Source organism: Bubalus bubalis, chromosome 2 (assembly GCF_019923935.1).
Source record: "Bubalus bubalis isolate 160015118507 breed Murrah chromosome 2, NDDB_SH_1, whole genome shotgun sequence".
In the NCBI taxonomy this organism is placed as follows: domain Eukaryota; kingdom Metazoa; phylum Chordata; class Mammalia; order Artiodactyla; family Bovidae; genus Bubalus; species Bubalus bubalis.
Window position 1 is genome coordinate 138,391,616 of NC_059158.1, and position 12,536 is coordinate 138,404,151.

A 12,536-nucleotide genomic window follows, 5' to 3' on the forward strand; every position below is an offset into this window, starting at 1 on the left:
AGAAGCTCATAAATAAAGACAATCATTAAGATAACTATTAAAGGTTGTAATAATATAATTTATGGTATTTAAATTGGCATTAATCTCACATGTTAGCAAAGTAATACTCAAAATTCTCCAACAGGATCAACAGTACATGAACCGAGAACTTCCAGATGTTTAAGTTGGATTTAGAAAAGGCAGAGGAACCAGAGATCAAATTGCTAGCATCTGTTGGATCATCGAAAAAGCAAGAGAGTTTCAGAAAAACTGTTTCTGCTTTATTGACTATGCCAAGCCTTTGACTGTGTGGATCACAATAAACTGTGGAAAATTCTGAAGGAGATGGGAATACCAGACCACCTGACCTGCCTCCTGTGAAATCTGTATGCAGGTCAAGAAGCAACAGTTAGAACTGGATATAGAACAACAAACTGGTTCAAAATTGGGAAAGGAGTATATCAAGGTTGTATATTGTCACCCTGCTTATCTAACATATGCAGAGAAAATCATGCAAAATGCTGGGCTGGACAAAGCACAAGCTGGAATCAAGACTGTCAATAACCTCAGATATGCAGATGACACCACCCTTATGGCAGAAAGCGAAGAGGAACGAAAGAGCCTCTTGATGAAGGTAAAAGAGGAGGGTGAAAAAGTTGGCTTAAAACTCAATATTCAGAAAACAAAGATCATGGCATCTGGTCCCATTACTTCATGGCAAATAGATGGGGAAACAATGGAAACAGTATTAGACTGTATTTTCTTGGGCTACAAAATCACTGTGAATGGTGACTATAGCCATGAAATTAAGACACTTGCTCCTTGGAAGAAAAGCTATGACCAACCTAGATAGCATAATAAAAAGCAGAGTATAAAACTAAAAACTAAAAACCATACTAAACCATACTAAAAACCATAGTCAAAGCTATGGTTTTTCTAGTAGTCATGTATGGATGAGAGCTGGACCATAAAGAAGGCTGAGCACCGAAGAACTGATGCTTTTGAACTGTGGTGCTGGAGAAGACTCGTGAGAGTCCCTTGGAATGCAAGGAGATCAAACCAGTCAATCATAAAGGAAATCAATCCTCAATATTCACTGGAGGGACTGATGCTGTAGCTGAAGCTCTACTCCTTTGGCCATCTGATGGGAGGAACTGACTCACTGGAAAAGACCTTGATGCCGGGAAAGATTGAAGGCAGGAGGAGAACGGAATGACAGAAGATGAGATGGTTGGATGGTATCACTGACTCAATGGGCATGAGTCTGAGCAAGCTCTGGGAAATGGTGAAGGACAGGGAAGCCTGGTGTGCTGCAGTCCACAGAGTTTCAAAGACTAGGACATGACTGAGAGACCGAACAACAACAAATGTCTCTTTTCAGCTTTCTGACTTCCCATGAAGTGGGACTTGTCAAACCAACTTTCTGGTGGTATACCATTTGTTATCAAAAGTTGAGAGATGGAATATTCATTTAGAAACATAAATAAAACTGAAGCAAAATCTGAAGTGAAGCTAGAAAATGCTCAGTTTTCTAATATTAATAACATATCACTTATTTATAAAATATTTTTACTTACATGGTCTCATTGTATCTTTACAAAAGTCATGTGAGAAAACTTTCCAAGGTATGGTATCATTAATTCCATTTGCAAATGAAAAAGCTGAGAAATATAGTGATTAAATGAATTGCCAAATCAGTTAATAAATCAGTATCACAGTTAATAAATACTAGAGGAAGGTCTCAAATCTAGTCTTCCTGACTTAAATATTCATGTAGTCTTCACAAAAACAGTGAAAAAAGTTAAAAGTTAGTATTTACCTGAGGAACATTCCACTGCCATTGACCTGGTAGACACTGTGCAGGGGCCTAAAATGAAAAAAAACAAAAAAAAAAAAACAAAAAAAGCCCACCAGATTGTAAACAAGCGTTAAAACTGAGTATCTACCTGTAAAAGTATGAAGTTGAATCCCTATACTTCAAACCATACACAAAAATTAACCCAACATGGATAAAAGATAGACATGTAAGAGCCAAAACTACAAAACTCTTAGAAGAAAACACAGATGTAAATCTTTGTGACTTTGAACCAGGCAATTAAAAAAATATGACATCAAAAGCACAGGAAACAATAAAGAGAAAAAAGATAAACTGGATTTCACTAACATGAAAAACTTTTGTGGGGCAAAAGACACCATCAAGGAGGTAAAAATAAACCAGAAGACTGGAAAAATATTTATAAATTATATATCTGATAAGGAACTTGTATCTAAGCAAAGAACCCATATAGCTCAATAATAAAAGGCAAGTAACCCAATATAAGGGCTTCCCTTGTGGCTCAGCTGGTAAAGAATCTGAGTGCAATGCAGGGGACCTGGGTTCAATCCCTCGGTTGGGAAGATCCCTGGAGAAGGGAAAGGCTACCCACTCCAGTATTCTGGCCTGGAGAATTCCAAGGGGGTTGCAAAGAGTCCGATACGACTGAGTGACTTTCACTTAAGAATCACTTAACCCAATATAAAAATTGGTTAAAGATATGAACACACATTAGTGCAAAGAAAATACACAAAAACCATAAATAAGCATCTAAAAGATATTCAACATCATTTGCCTTGTAATCCTCTTCATAGATCAAAGCCTTGTTGTAGTGAAGGGGCTTGACTAACTCAATGAAACTATGAGCCATGCCAGGCAGGGCCACCCAAGATGGATGGGTCACAGCAAAGAGTTCTGACAAAATGGGATCCACTGGAGGAGGGAGTGACAAACCATTCTAGTATTCTTGCTGTTGAGAACCCCATGAGCAGTATGAAAAGGCAAAAAGATATACCACCATAAAATGAGTCCCCCATGTCTGTAGGTGTCCAATGTGCTACTAAGGAAGAGCAGGGAGATAGTTCCAGAAGAATGAAAAGGTTGGGCCAAAGCAGAAATGACGCCTGGTTGTGGATGTGGCTGGTGGTGAAAAGAAGTCTAATGCTGTAAAAACAATATCACATAGAAACCTCTGGAATGTTAGATCCATGAATCAAGGTAAACTAGACATGGTCAAGTAGGAGATGGTAAAAGTGAACATTGACATTTTAGGAATCAGTGAACTAAAATAGATGGGAATGGGCGAATTTGATTCAGATGACCATTGTATCTACTGCTGTGGGCAAGAATCCCTTAGAAGAAATGGAATAGCCCTCATAGCCAACAAGAGAGTCTGAAATGCACTGCTACTGCTGCTGCTAAGTCGCTTCAGTCGTGCCCGACTCTGCGACCCCATGGACGGCAGCCCACCAGGCTCCCCTGTCCCTGGGATTCTCCAGGCAAGAACACTGGAGTGGGTTGCCATTTCCTTCTCCAATGCATGAAAGTGAAAAGTCAAAGTGAAGTTGCTCAGTCGTGTCCGACTCTTCGCGACCCCATGGACTGCAGCCTACCAGGCTCCTCTGTCCATGGGATTTTCCAGGCAAAAGTACTGGAGTGGGGTGCACACTGGGCATAGCAAATACCCCTTTCCAACAACACAAGAGACAACTTTTCATATGGGCACTGGCAGATGATCACCGAAATCAGACTGCTTGTACTCTTTGCAGCCAAAGATGGAGAAGCTCTATACAGTCAGCAAAAAAACAAGACCAGCAACAGACTATGGTTCAGATTATCAGCTCCTTACTGCAAAATTCAGGCTTAAATTGAAAAAAGTAGGGAAAACCACTAGGCCATTCAGGTATGACCTAAATCCAATCTTTTATGATTATACAGTGGAGGTGATGAATAGATGAAAAGGATCAGATATGGCAGATAAGAGTGCCTGAAGAACTATGGTCAAGGTTTCTAACACTGTACAGGAGGTGGTGACCAAAACCATCCCAAAGAAAAAGAAATGCAAGAAGGCAAAGTGGTGGTCTGATCAGGCTTTTCAAATAGCTGAGGAAAGAAGAGAAGCAAGCAAGGAAGAAAGGGAAAGATAAACCAAACTGAATGCAGAGTTCCAGAGAATAACAAGGAGAGATAAGAAGGACTTCTTCCATGAACAATGCAAAGAAGTAGAGGGAAACAACAGAATAGGAAAGACTAGAGATTTCTTCAAGAAAACTGGAGATATCAAGGGAACATTTCATGCAAAGATAGGGACAACAAAGCATAGAAATGTTAAGGACCTAACAGAAGCAGAAGAGATTAAGAGGCGGCAAGAATACACAGAACTACACAAAAAAAAGGTCTTCATGACAGGGATAACCACGACGGTGTGGTCACTCACCTAGAGCCAGACATCCTAGAGTGTGAAGTCAAGTGGGCCTTATGAAGCATTACTACAAACAAAGCTAGCAGAGGTGATGGAATTCTAGCTGAGCTATTTAAAATCCTAAGATGATGCTGTTAAAGTACTGTGCTCAATGTGTCAGCAAATTTGGAAAACTCAGCAGCAGCCACAGGGTTGGAAAACGTCAGTTTTTATTCCACTCCCAAAGAAGCACAGTACCAAAAAATGTTCAACCTACCATACAACTGCACTCATTTCACATGCTAGTGTGAAAAATCCTTCAAGCTAGGCTTCAGCACTATGTGAACTGAGAATTTCCAAATATACAAACTGGGTTTAGAAATGGCAGAGGAACCAGAGATCAAATTGTCAACATTTGTTGGATCATGGAGAAAAGAAGTGAATTTCAGAAAAACATCTTCTTATGCTAACCCTGTTTATTTAACTTATATGCAGAGTACATCATGAGAAATGTTGGACTGGAAGAAGCACAAGCTGGAATCAAGATTGCCGGGAGAAATATCAATAACATCAGATATGCAGATGACACCACCCTTATGGCAGAAAGTGAAGAGGAACTCAAAAGCCTCTTGATGAAAGTGAAAGAGGAGAGTGAGAAAGTTGGGTTAAAGCTCAACATTCAGAAAACGAAGATCATGGCATCCGGTCCCATCACTTCATGGGAAATAGATGGGGCAACAGTGGAAACAGTGTAAGACTTTATTTTTCTGGGCTCCAAAATCACTACAGATGGTGACTGCAGCCATGAAATTAAAAGACGCTTACTCCTTGGAAGAAGTTATGACCAACCTAGATAGCATATTCAAAAGCAGAGACATTACTTTGCCAACAAAGGTTCGTCTAGTCAAGGCTGTGGTTTTTCCTGTGGTCATGTATGGATGTGAGAGTTGGACTGTCAAGAAGGCTGAGCGCCAAAGAATTGATGCTTTTGAACTGTGGTGTTGGAGAAGACTCTTGAGAGTCCCTTGGACTGCAAGGAGATCCAACCAGTCCATTCTAAAAGAGATCAGCCCTGGGTGTTCTTTGGAAGGAATGATGCTAAAGCTGAAACTCCCAGTACTTTGGCCACCTCATGTGAAGAGTTGACTCATTGGAAAAGACTCTGATTCTGGGAGGGATTGGGGGCAGGAGGAGAAGGGGACGACAGAGGATGAGATGGCTGGATGGCATCACTGACTCGATGGACGTGAGTCTGAGTGAACTCTGGGAGTTGGTGATGGACAGGGAGGCCTGGCGTGCTGCAATTCCTGGGGTCGCAAAGAGTCGCACACGACTGAGAGACTGATCTGATCTGATCTGATCTGATGCTTCATTGACTATGCTAAAGCCTTTGACTGTGTGGAACACAACAAACTGTGGAAAATTCTTAAAGAGATGGGAATACCAGACCACCTTACCTGGCTCCTGAGAAATCTGTATGTGGGTCAAGAAGCAACAGTTAGAACTGGACATGGAATAAAGGACTGGTTCAAAATTGGGAAAGGAGTGCAATAAGGCTGTATATTGTCACACTGATCATTTAAACTCATATGCAAAGTACACCATGCAAAATGCCAGGTTGGATGAATTACAGGCTGAAATTAAGACTGCTGGGAGAAGTATCAACAATCTCATATATACAGATGATACCACTCTAATGGCAGAAAGTGAAGAGGAACTAAAGAGCTTCGTGACAGAGGATGAGAGGAGAGGGAAAAAGCTGGCTTAAAAAATCAACAATCAAAGAACTAATATCATGGCATCTGGTCCCATTCAGTTCAGTTCAGCTCAGTTCAGCTGCTCAGTCGTGTCTGACTCTTTGCGACCCCATGAATCGCAGCACGCCAGGCCTCCCTGTCCATCACCAACTCCCAGAGTTCACTCAGACTCACGTCCATCGAGTCGGTGATGCCATCCAGCCATCTCATCCTCTGTCGTCCCCTTCTCCTCCTGCCCCCCGTCCCTCCCAGCATCAGAGTCTTTTCCAATGAGTCAACTCTTCGCATCAGGTGGCCAAAGGACTGGAGTTTCAGCTTTAGCATCAGTCCTTCCAATGAACACCCAGGACTGATCTCCTTTAGAATGGACTGGTTGGATCTCCTTGCAGTCCAAGGGACTCTCAAGAGTCTTCTCCAACACCACAGTTCAAAAGCATCAATTCTTCGGTGCTCAGCTTTCTTCACAGTGCAATTCTCACATCCATACATGACCACAGGAAAAACCACAGCCTTGACTAGACGGACCTTTGTTGGCAAAGTACTGTCTCTGCTTTTTAATAAGCTGTCTAGGTTGGTCATAACTTTCCTTCCAAGGAGTAAGCGTCTTTTTAATTTCATGGCTGCAGTCACCATCTGCAGTGATTTTGGAGCCCAGAAAAATAAAGTCTGACACTGTTTCCCCATCTATTTCCCATGAAGTGATGGGACTAGATGCCATGATCTTAGTTTTCTGAATGTTGAGCTTTAACCCAACTTTTTCACTCTCCTCTTTCACTTTCATCAAGAGGCTTTTGAGTTCCTCTTCACTTTCTGCCATAAGGGTGGTGTCATCTGCATATCTGAGGTTATTGATATTTCTCCCAGCAATCCTGATTCCAGCTTGTGCTTCTTCCAGCCCAGCGTTTCTCATGATGTACTCTGCATAGAAGTGAAATAAACAGGGTGACAATATACAGCCTTGATGTACTCCTTTTCCTATTTGGAACCAGTCCGTTGTTCCATGTCTGGTTCTAACTGTTGCTTCCTGACCTGCATGTAGGTTTCTCAAGAGGCAGGTCAGGTAGTTTGGTATTCCCATCTCTTTCAGAATTTTCCACAGTTTCTTGTGATCCACACAGTCTTTGGCATAGTCAATAAAGCAGAAATAGATGTTTTTCTGGAAGTCTCTTGCTTTTTCTATGATCCAGTGGATGTTGGCCATTTGATCTCTGGTTCCTCTGCCTTTTCTAAAACCAGCTTGAACATCTGGAAGTTCACGGTTCATGTATTGCTGAAGCTACTTCATGGCTAATAGAAGGGGGAAAAAGTGGAAGCACTAACAGATTTTACTTTCTTGGGCTTCAAAATCACTGTGAATGGACTGTAGCCATGAAATTAAGATGTTTGCCCCTTGGAAGAAAAGCTATGACAAACCTAGAGAGCATATGAAAAAGTAAAGACATCACTTTGCCGATAAAGTTCTGTATAGTCAAAGCTATGGTTTTTCCAATAATTGTGTATGGATGTGAGAATTGGGACATAAAGAACACTGAGCACCGAAGAACTGATGCTTTTGGATTGTGGTGCTGGGGAAGACACTTGAGAGTCCCCTGGACTGCAAGGAGATCAAACCAGCCAATCCTAAAGGAAATCAACCTTGAATATTCGTTGGAAGGACTGATTCTGAAGCTGAAGCTGCAATACTTTGCCCACCTGATGCAAAGAGCTGACTCACTAGAAAAGACCCTGACGCTGGGAAAGATTGAAGGCAAAAGGAGATGAGAGTGGCAGAGGATGAGATAGATAGCATCACTGACTCAATGGACACATGTTTTTGAGCAAACTCTTGGAGATGGTGAAGGACAGGGAAGCATGGCATGCTGCAGTTCATGGGGAAGCAGAGAGTTAGACATTCCTTAGTGACTGAACAGCAACAACAATAGAAATCAAAACTACACTGTGGTATCACTTCACATACACTAGTATGGCTATAGTAAAAAATGTAGATAATATGTGTGTGCAAAGATGTGGAGAAACCCTCATAAACTGCTGGTGGGACTGTAAAATGGTGCAGCCTTTTGGAAAGTATGACACATCCTTAAAAGGTTAAATATAGAGATACCATTTGATTTAGCAATTCCATTCCTAGATACAAGACCTAAGAGAAACGAAAACATAAGTCCACAAAAAAATCTGTACACAAATGTTCATAACAGCATTATCTGTAAGAGAGTAAAGGTGGAAACAACCCAAAAGTCCATCAACAAATGAACAGATAAACAAAATGTGGTATAGGCATATAATGTCCATAATAGGCAAATCTATAAAGACAGAAAGTATTGATATATTATTGGTTGCTTAGGACAGGGAGGAGGGGGTAAGAGGAATGACTACTAATGGGTAAAGCTCCCCTGCACCCCATGGTACGGTAGCAACTGTAAATTTAGTAAAAACTACTCTGTTGTAAACTACTCCCCTGGTGGCTCAGATGGTAAAGCATCTGCCTACAATGCGGGAGACCCGGGTTCAATCCCTGGGTCGGGAAGATCTCCTGGAGAAGGAAATGGCAACCCACTCCAGTATTCTTGCCTGGAAAATCCCAAGGGTGGAGAAGCCTAGTAGGCTACAGTCCATGGCGTCTGAAAGAGTCAAACATGACTGAGAGTCAAACACGACTGAGTGACTTCATTTTTCACTCTGTTGTACAGCTTCCCAGGTGGCACTAGAGGTAGAGAACCCGCCTGCCAATGCAGGAGACACAAGAGATGTGGGTTTGATCTCTGAGTCAGGAAGATCCCCTGGAGAAGGGCATGGCAATGCACTCCAGTATTCTTGCCTGGAGAATCCCATGGACAGAGGAACCTGGTAGGCTAGCTACAGTCCATAGGGTTGCAAAGAGTTAGACACGGCTGAAGCAACTTAGCACACATTCTGTTGTACTCTTTGAAAAGGTGAATTGTATATGGTATATGAATATCTAAATAAAGCTGTTATGTAAATAAAAAAGAGAGTCAAGTTATTTAAAGTACTTATTGTAAGATGACAATAGTAAAGACAGTCTTTTTATTTCTTAAATCATTTGTATTATTCTTTAATAATAAATGTTTTAGCTTATTGTCCACCTTTAATAAAATTTTTTTTAATTATTAAAGTAAAAAAGACAGTAGATAAGATTCCATGAATCTACTATCGAAATGGTTAATTTCAGGCAGACCACATCAACTGCTAGTGGATAACATCAATATGATAATCAAGTGAGGTGTGTTCTTTATACCATGTTTAAAAAGGCAGGATAATCTCTTAAGAAAATATTTTAATAAAAATCTGAAATAACATGATTAATGTGCAGATTTGTTAGATAAATAAAATCACTATCTACTTCTGAAGTGAAATATACAAAATAAATAAATACTGACTGAACCAGTCATTATCTGATTTGACTAACAAAAACTGATAAAGCTATCAATCTCAGAATTTGTAAAAAGAGCAAGGGAAGAGATTATCAAAGTGGCAGTTTTAAGGGCAGGATGATGATGAATAAATAAATAACTGGAAAGAAATAGGCAAAGTTAAATTATTTCTTACATTGCAAAATATTATGTTACAAATTGGTACAAAAATCCTTCCCAAGTATATCTAGGTAATATACTTCCAGTTTTGTAATCTGTGTCAAGTGGAAAATCAGAGCCAAAGTATAAAACTAAACTGTATTAGAAACTTTACAGAATACATCTATGTCATGCATGTACATATGTAATCAATTAATGGAGAAGCTGGACTCCACAAAGTGCAAGCAGAAAGCAACTTCAATCTTTCTTACCCCTGGCACTTTAAAAGCACTTTGTTAAAACTAGTGTTTACCAGTGGTGAGAGGGAAGGGGGAAGGAAAAAAAGGGTGGGGGTTAAAAGGTACAAACTATTATGTATAAAATTAATAAGCTGTAAGGATATAATGGCAACCCACTCCAGTATTCTTGCCTGGAAAATCCCATGGACAGAGGAGCCTGCAGGGCCGCAGTCTGTGGGGTCAGACAGGACTGAGCAACAGGGATATACAGGGTCTGCGTGCAGGTTAAGTTGCTTTAGTTGTATCCAACTCTATGACCCTATGCACTGTAGCCCGCCAAGCTCCTCTGTTCATGGGGTTCTCCAGGCAAGAATACTGGAGTGGGTTGCCATTTCCTCCTCCAAGGGATCTCCTTGAGCCAAGGATCAAACCCACATCTCTTAGCTCTCTTGCACTGGCAGTCAGGTTCCTTACCACCAGTGCCACCTGAGAAGCCCACACAGGGAATACAGACATTTAAAAAATAATTTTATTTATTTTTGGCTGTGCTGGGTCCTTGTTGCTATGCTCGGACTTCCTCTAGTTGAGGTGAGTGGGGGCTACTCTCTAGTTGGGGTGTGTGGGCTTCTCACAGAGGTGGCTCCTCTTGTTCCTGAGCAAAGGTTCTGAGTGTATGGGCTTCAGTAGTTGTGGCATGTGGGTTCAGCAGTTGTGGCTTCCTGGGTCTAGAGCACAGACTCAATAGTTGTAGTGCATAGGCTTAGTTGCTCCATGGCATGTGAGAACTTCCTGCATGAGGGATTGAACCCGAGTCTCTTGCACTGGCAGGTGAACTCTCCACCACTGAGCCACCAGGGAAGTCCTGGCCAATATTTTATAATAACTATAAAGGGAGTAAAATCAATAAAAATTTTGAATCACTATGATGTACACTGAAGCTAATGTACATCAACTATACTTCACTAAAAAATGAATTTTTCAAAGGGTAAACAAATAAAAATCACTGTGTTGAGCTGGTTTTCCTAGCCTCCAAATAAAAATCAGGAAAAATTATTTTTTGGCATGTTAACAGATTCCACAGTTTACTGTGATCCACACAGTCAAAGGCTTTGGCATAGTCAATAAAGCAGAAATAGATGTTTTTCTAGAACGCTCTTGCTTTTTCAATGATCCAGCAGATGTTGGCAATTTGATCTCTGGTTCCTCTGCCTTTTCTAAAACCAGCTTGAACATCTGGAAGTTCACAGTTCACGTATTGCTGAAGCCTGACTTGGAGAATTTTGAGCATTACAGGTCAGGAAGCAACAGTTAGAACTGGACATGGAACAACAGACTGGTTCCAAATAGGAAAAGGAGTACGTCAAGGCTGTACACTGTCACCCTGCTTATTTAACTTATATTCAGAGTACATCATGAGAAACGCTAGGCTGGAAGAAGCACAAGCTGGAATCAGGATTGCTGGGAGAAATATCAATAACCTCAGATGTGCAGATGACACCACCCTTATGGAAGAAAGTGAAGAGGAACTCAAAAGCCTCTTGATGAAAGTGAAAGAGGAGAGTGAAAAAGTTGGCTTAAAGCTCAACATTCAGAAAACTAAGATCATGGCACCTGCTCCCATCACTTCATGGGAAATAGATGGAGAAACAGTGGAACAGTGCCAGACTTTATCTTTTTGGGCTCCAAAATCACTGCAGATGGTGACTGCAGCCATGAAATTAAAAGACGCTTACTCCTTGGAAGGAAAGTTATAACCAACCTAGATAGCATATTCAAAATCAGAGACATTCATTACTTGCCAACAAAGGTCCGTTTAGTCAAGGCTATGGTTTTTCCAGTGGTCATGTATGGATGTGACAGTTGGACTGTGAAGAAGCCTGAGCGCCAAAGAATTGATGCTTTTGAACTGTGGTGTTGGAGAAGACTCTTGAGAGTCCCTTGGACTGCAAGAAGATCCAACAAGTCCATTCTGAAGGAGATCAGCCCTGGGTGTTCTTTGGAAGGAATGATGCTAAAGCTGAAACTGCAGTACTTTGGCCACCTGATGCGAAGAGTTGACTCATTGGAAGAGACTCTGATGCTAGGAGGGATTGGGGGGCAGGAGGAGAAGGGGACAACAGAGGATGAGATGGCTGGATGGCATCACCATCTCAATGGACCTGAGTCTGAGTGAACTCCGGGAGATGGTGATGGACAGGGAGGCTTGGTGTGCTGAGATTCATGGGGTCGCGAAAAGTCAGACATGACTGAGCAACTGAACTGAATTGAACAGATTCCAAATGCTGACTCTTTTGTCAGGTACTTTTTTCTTTGGTGATGTCCTTGCTGGGAACTCCTGACTACAATTTTAGACCTAGATTCTAGGGGTCTACTTCACATAGATTTTTTTCTCTCCTGGGGTCACTTTATACTTTTTTGGAAAGATTTTCTTCTACGAAGTTCCTATCTTGCTTTTGGGAAAAAAACTTCGCTTGCTGTGAGATGTTAAGCATGTTCCCCCTGTAGCCTTCTTTTCTAGCTCTGCTTCCATAGTCCACATCACCTAGAGGAAGGCATGGCAACCCATTCCAGTATTCTTGCCCAGAGAACCCCATGGATGGAGGAGCCTGGTGGGCTATAGTCCATAGCATCACAAAGAGTTGGACATGACTGAAGTGACTTAGCAAGCATGCATGCACAGGTCTAAAAGATTCTATCTCACAAATTCCAGGGGACAAATATTAAACTCTCTTCAGTTCAGTTCAGATGCTCAGTTGTGTCCGACTCTTCGCGACCCCAGGAATTGCAGCACGCCAGGCCTCCCTGTCCATCACCAACTCC

General features: G+C 41.4%; 1 protein-coding gene across 13 annotated transcripts in view; it reads right to left on the minus strand.

Annotated features, from left to right (window-relative positions):
* BOLL (boule homolog, RNA binding protein) overlaps nucleotides 1–12,536 on the minus strand; it is an 83,946-nt gene that overhangs the window by 42,298 nt on the left and 29,112 nt on the right. For 11 of the 13 annotated variants that reach the window (XM_025277935.2, XM_044936920.1, XM_025277937.2 and 8 more), the window contains one exon: nucleotides 1,799–1,846. The exons of the other annotated variants lie outside the window; for them this stretch is intronic. In XM_025277935.2, coding sequence (XP_025133720.1) covers nucleotides 1,799–1,846 — 48 coding nt within the window. The remainder of the gene's footprint in view (nucleotides 1–1,798; nucleotides 1,847–12,536) is intronic. 13 annotated transcript variants of the gene reach the window in all.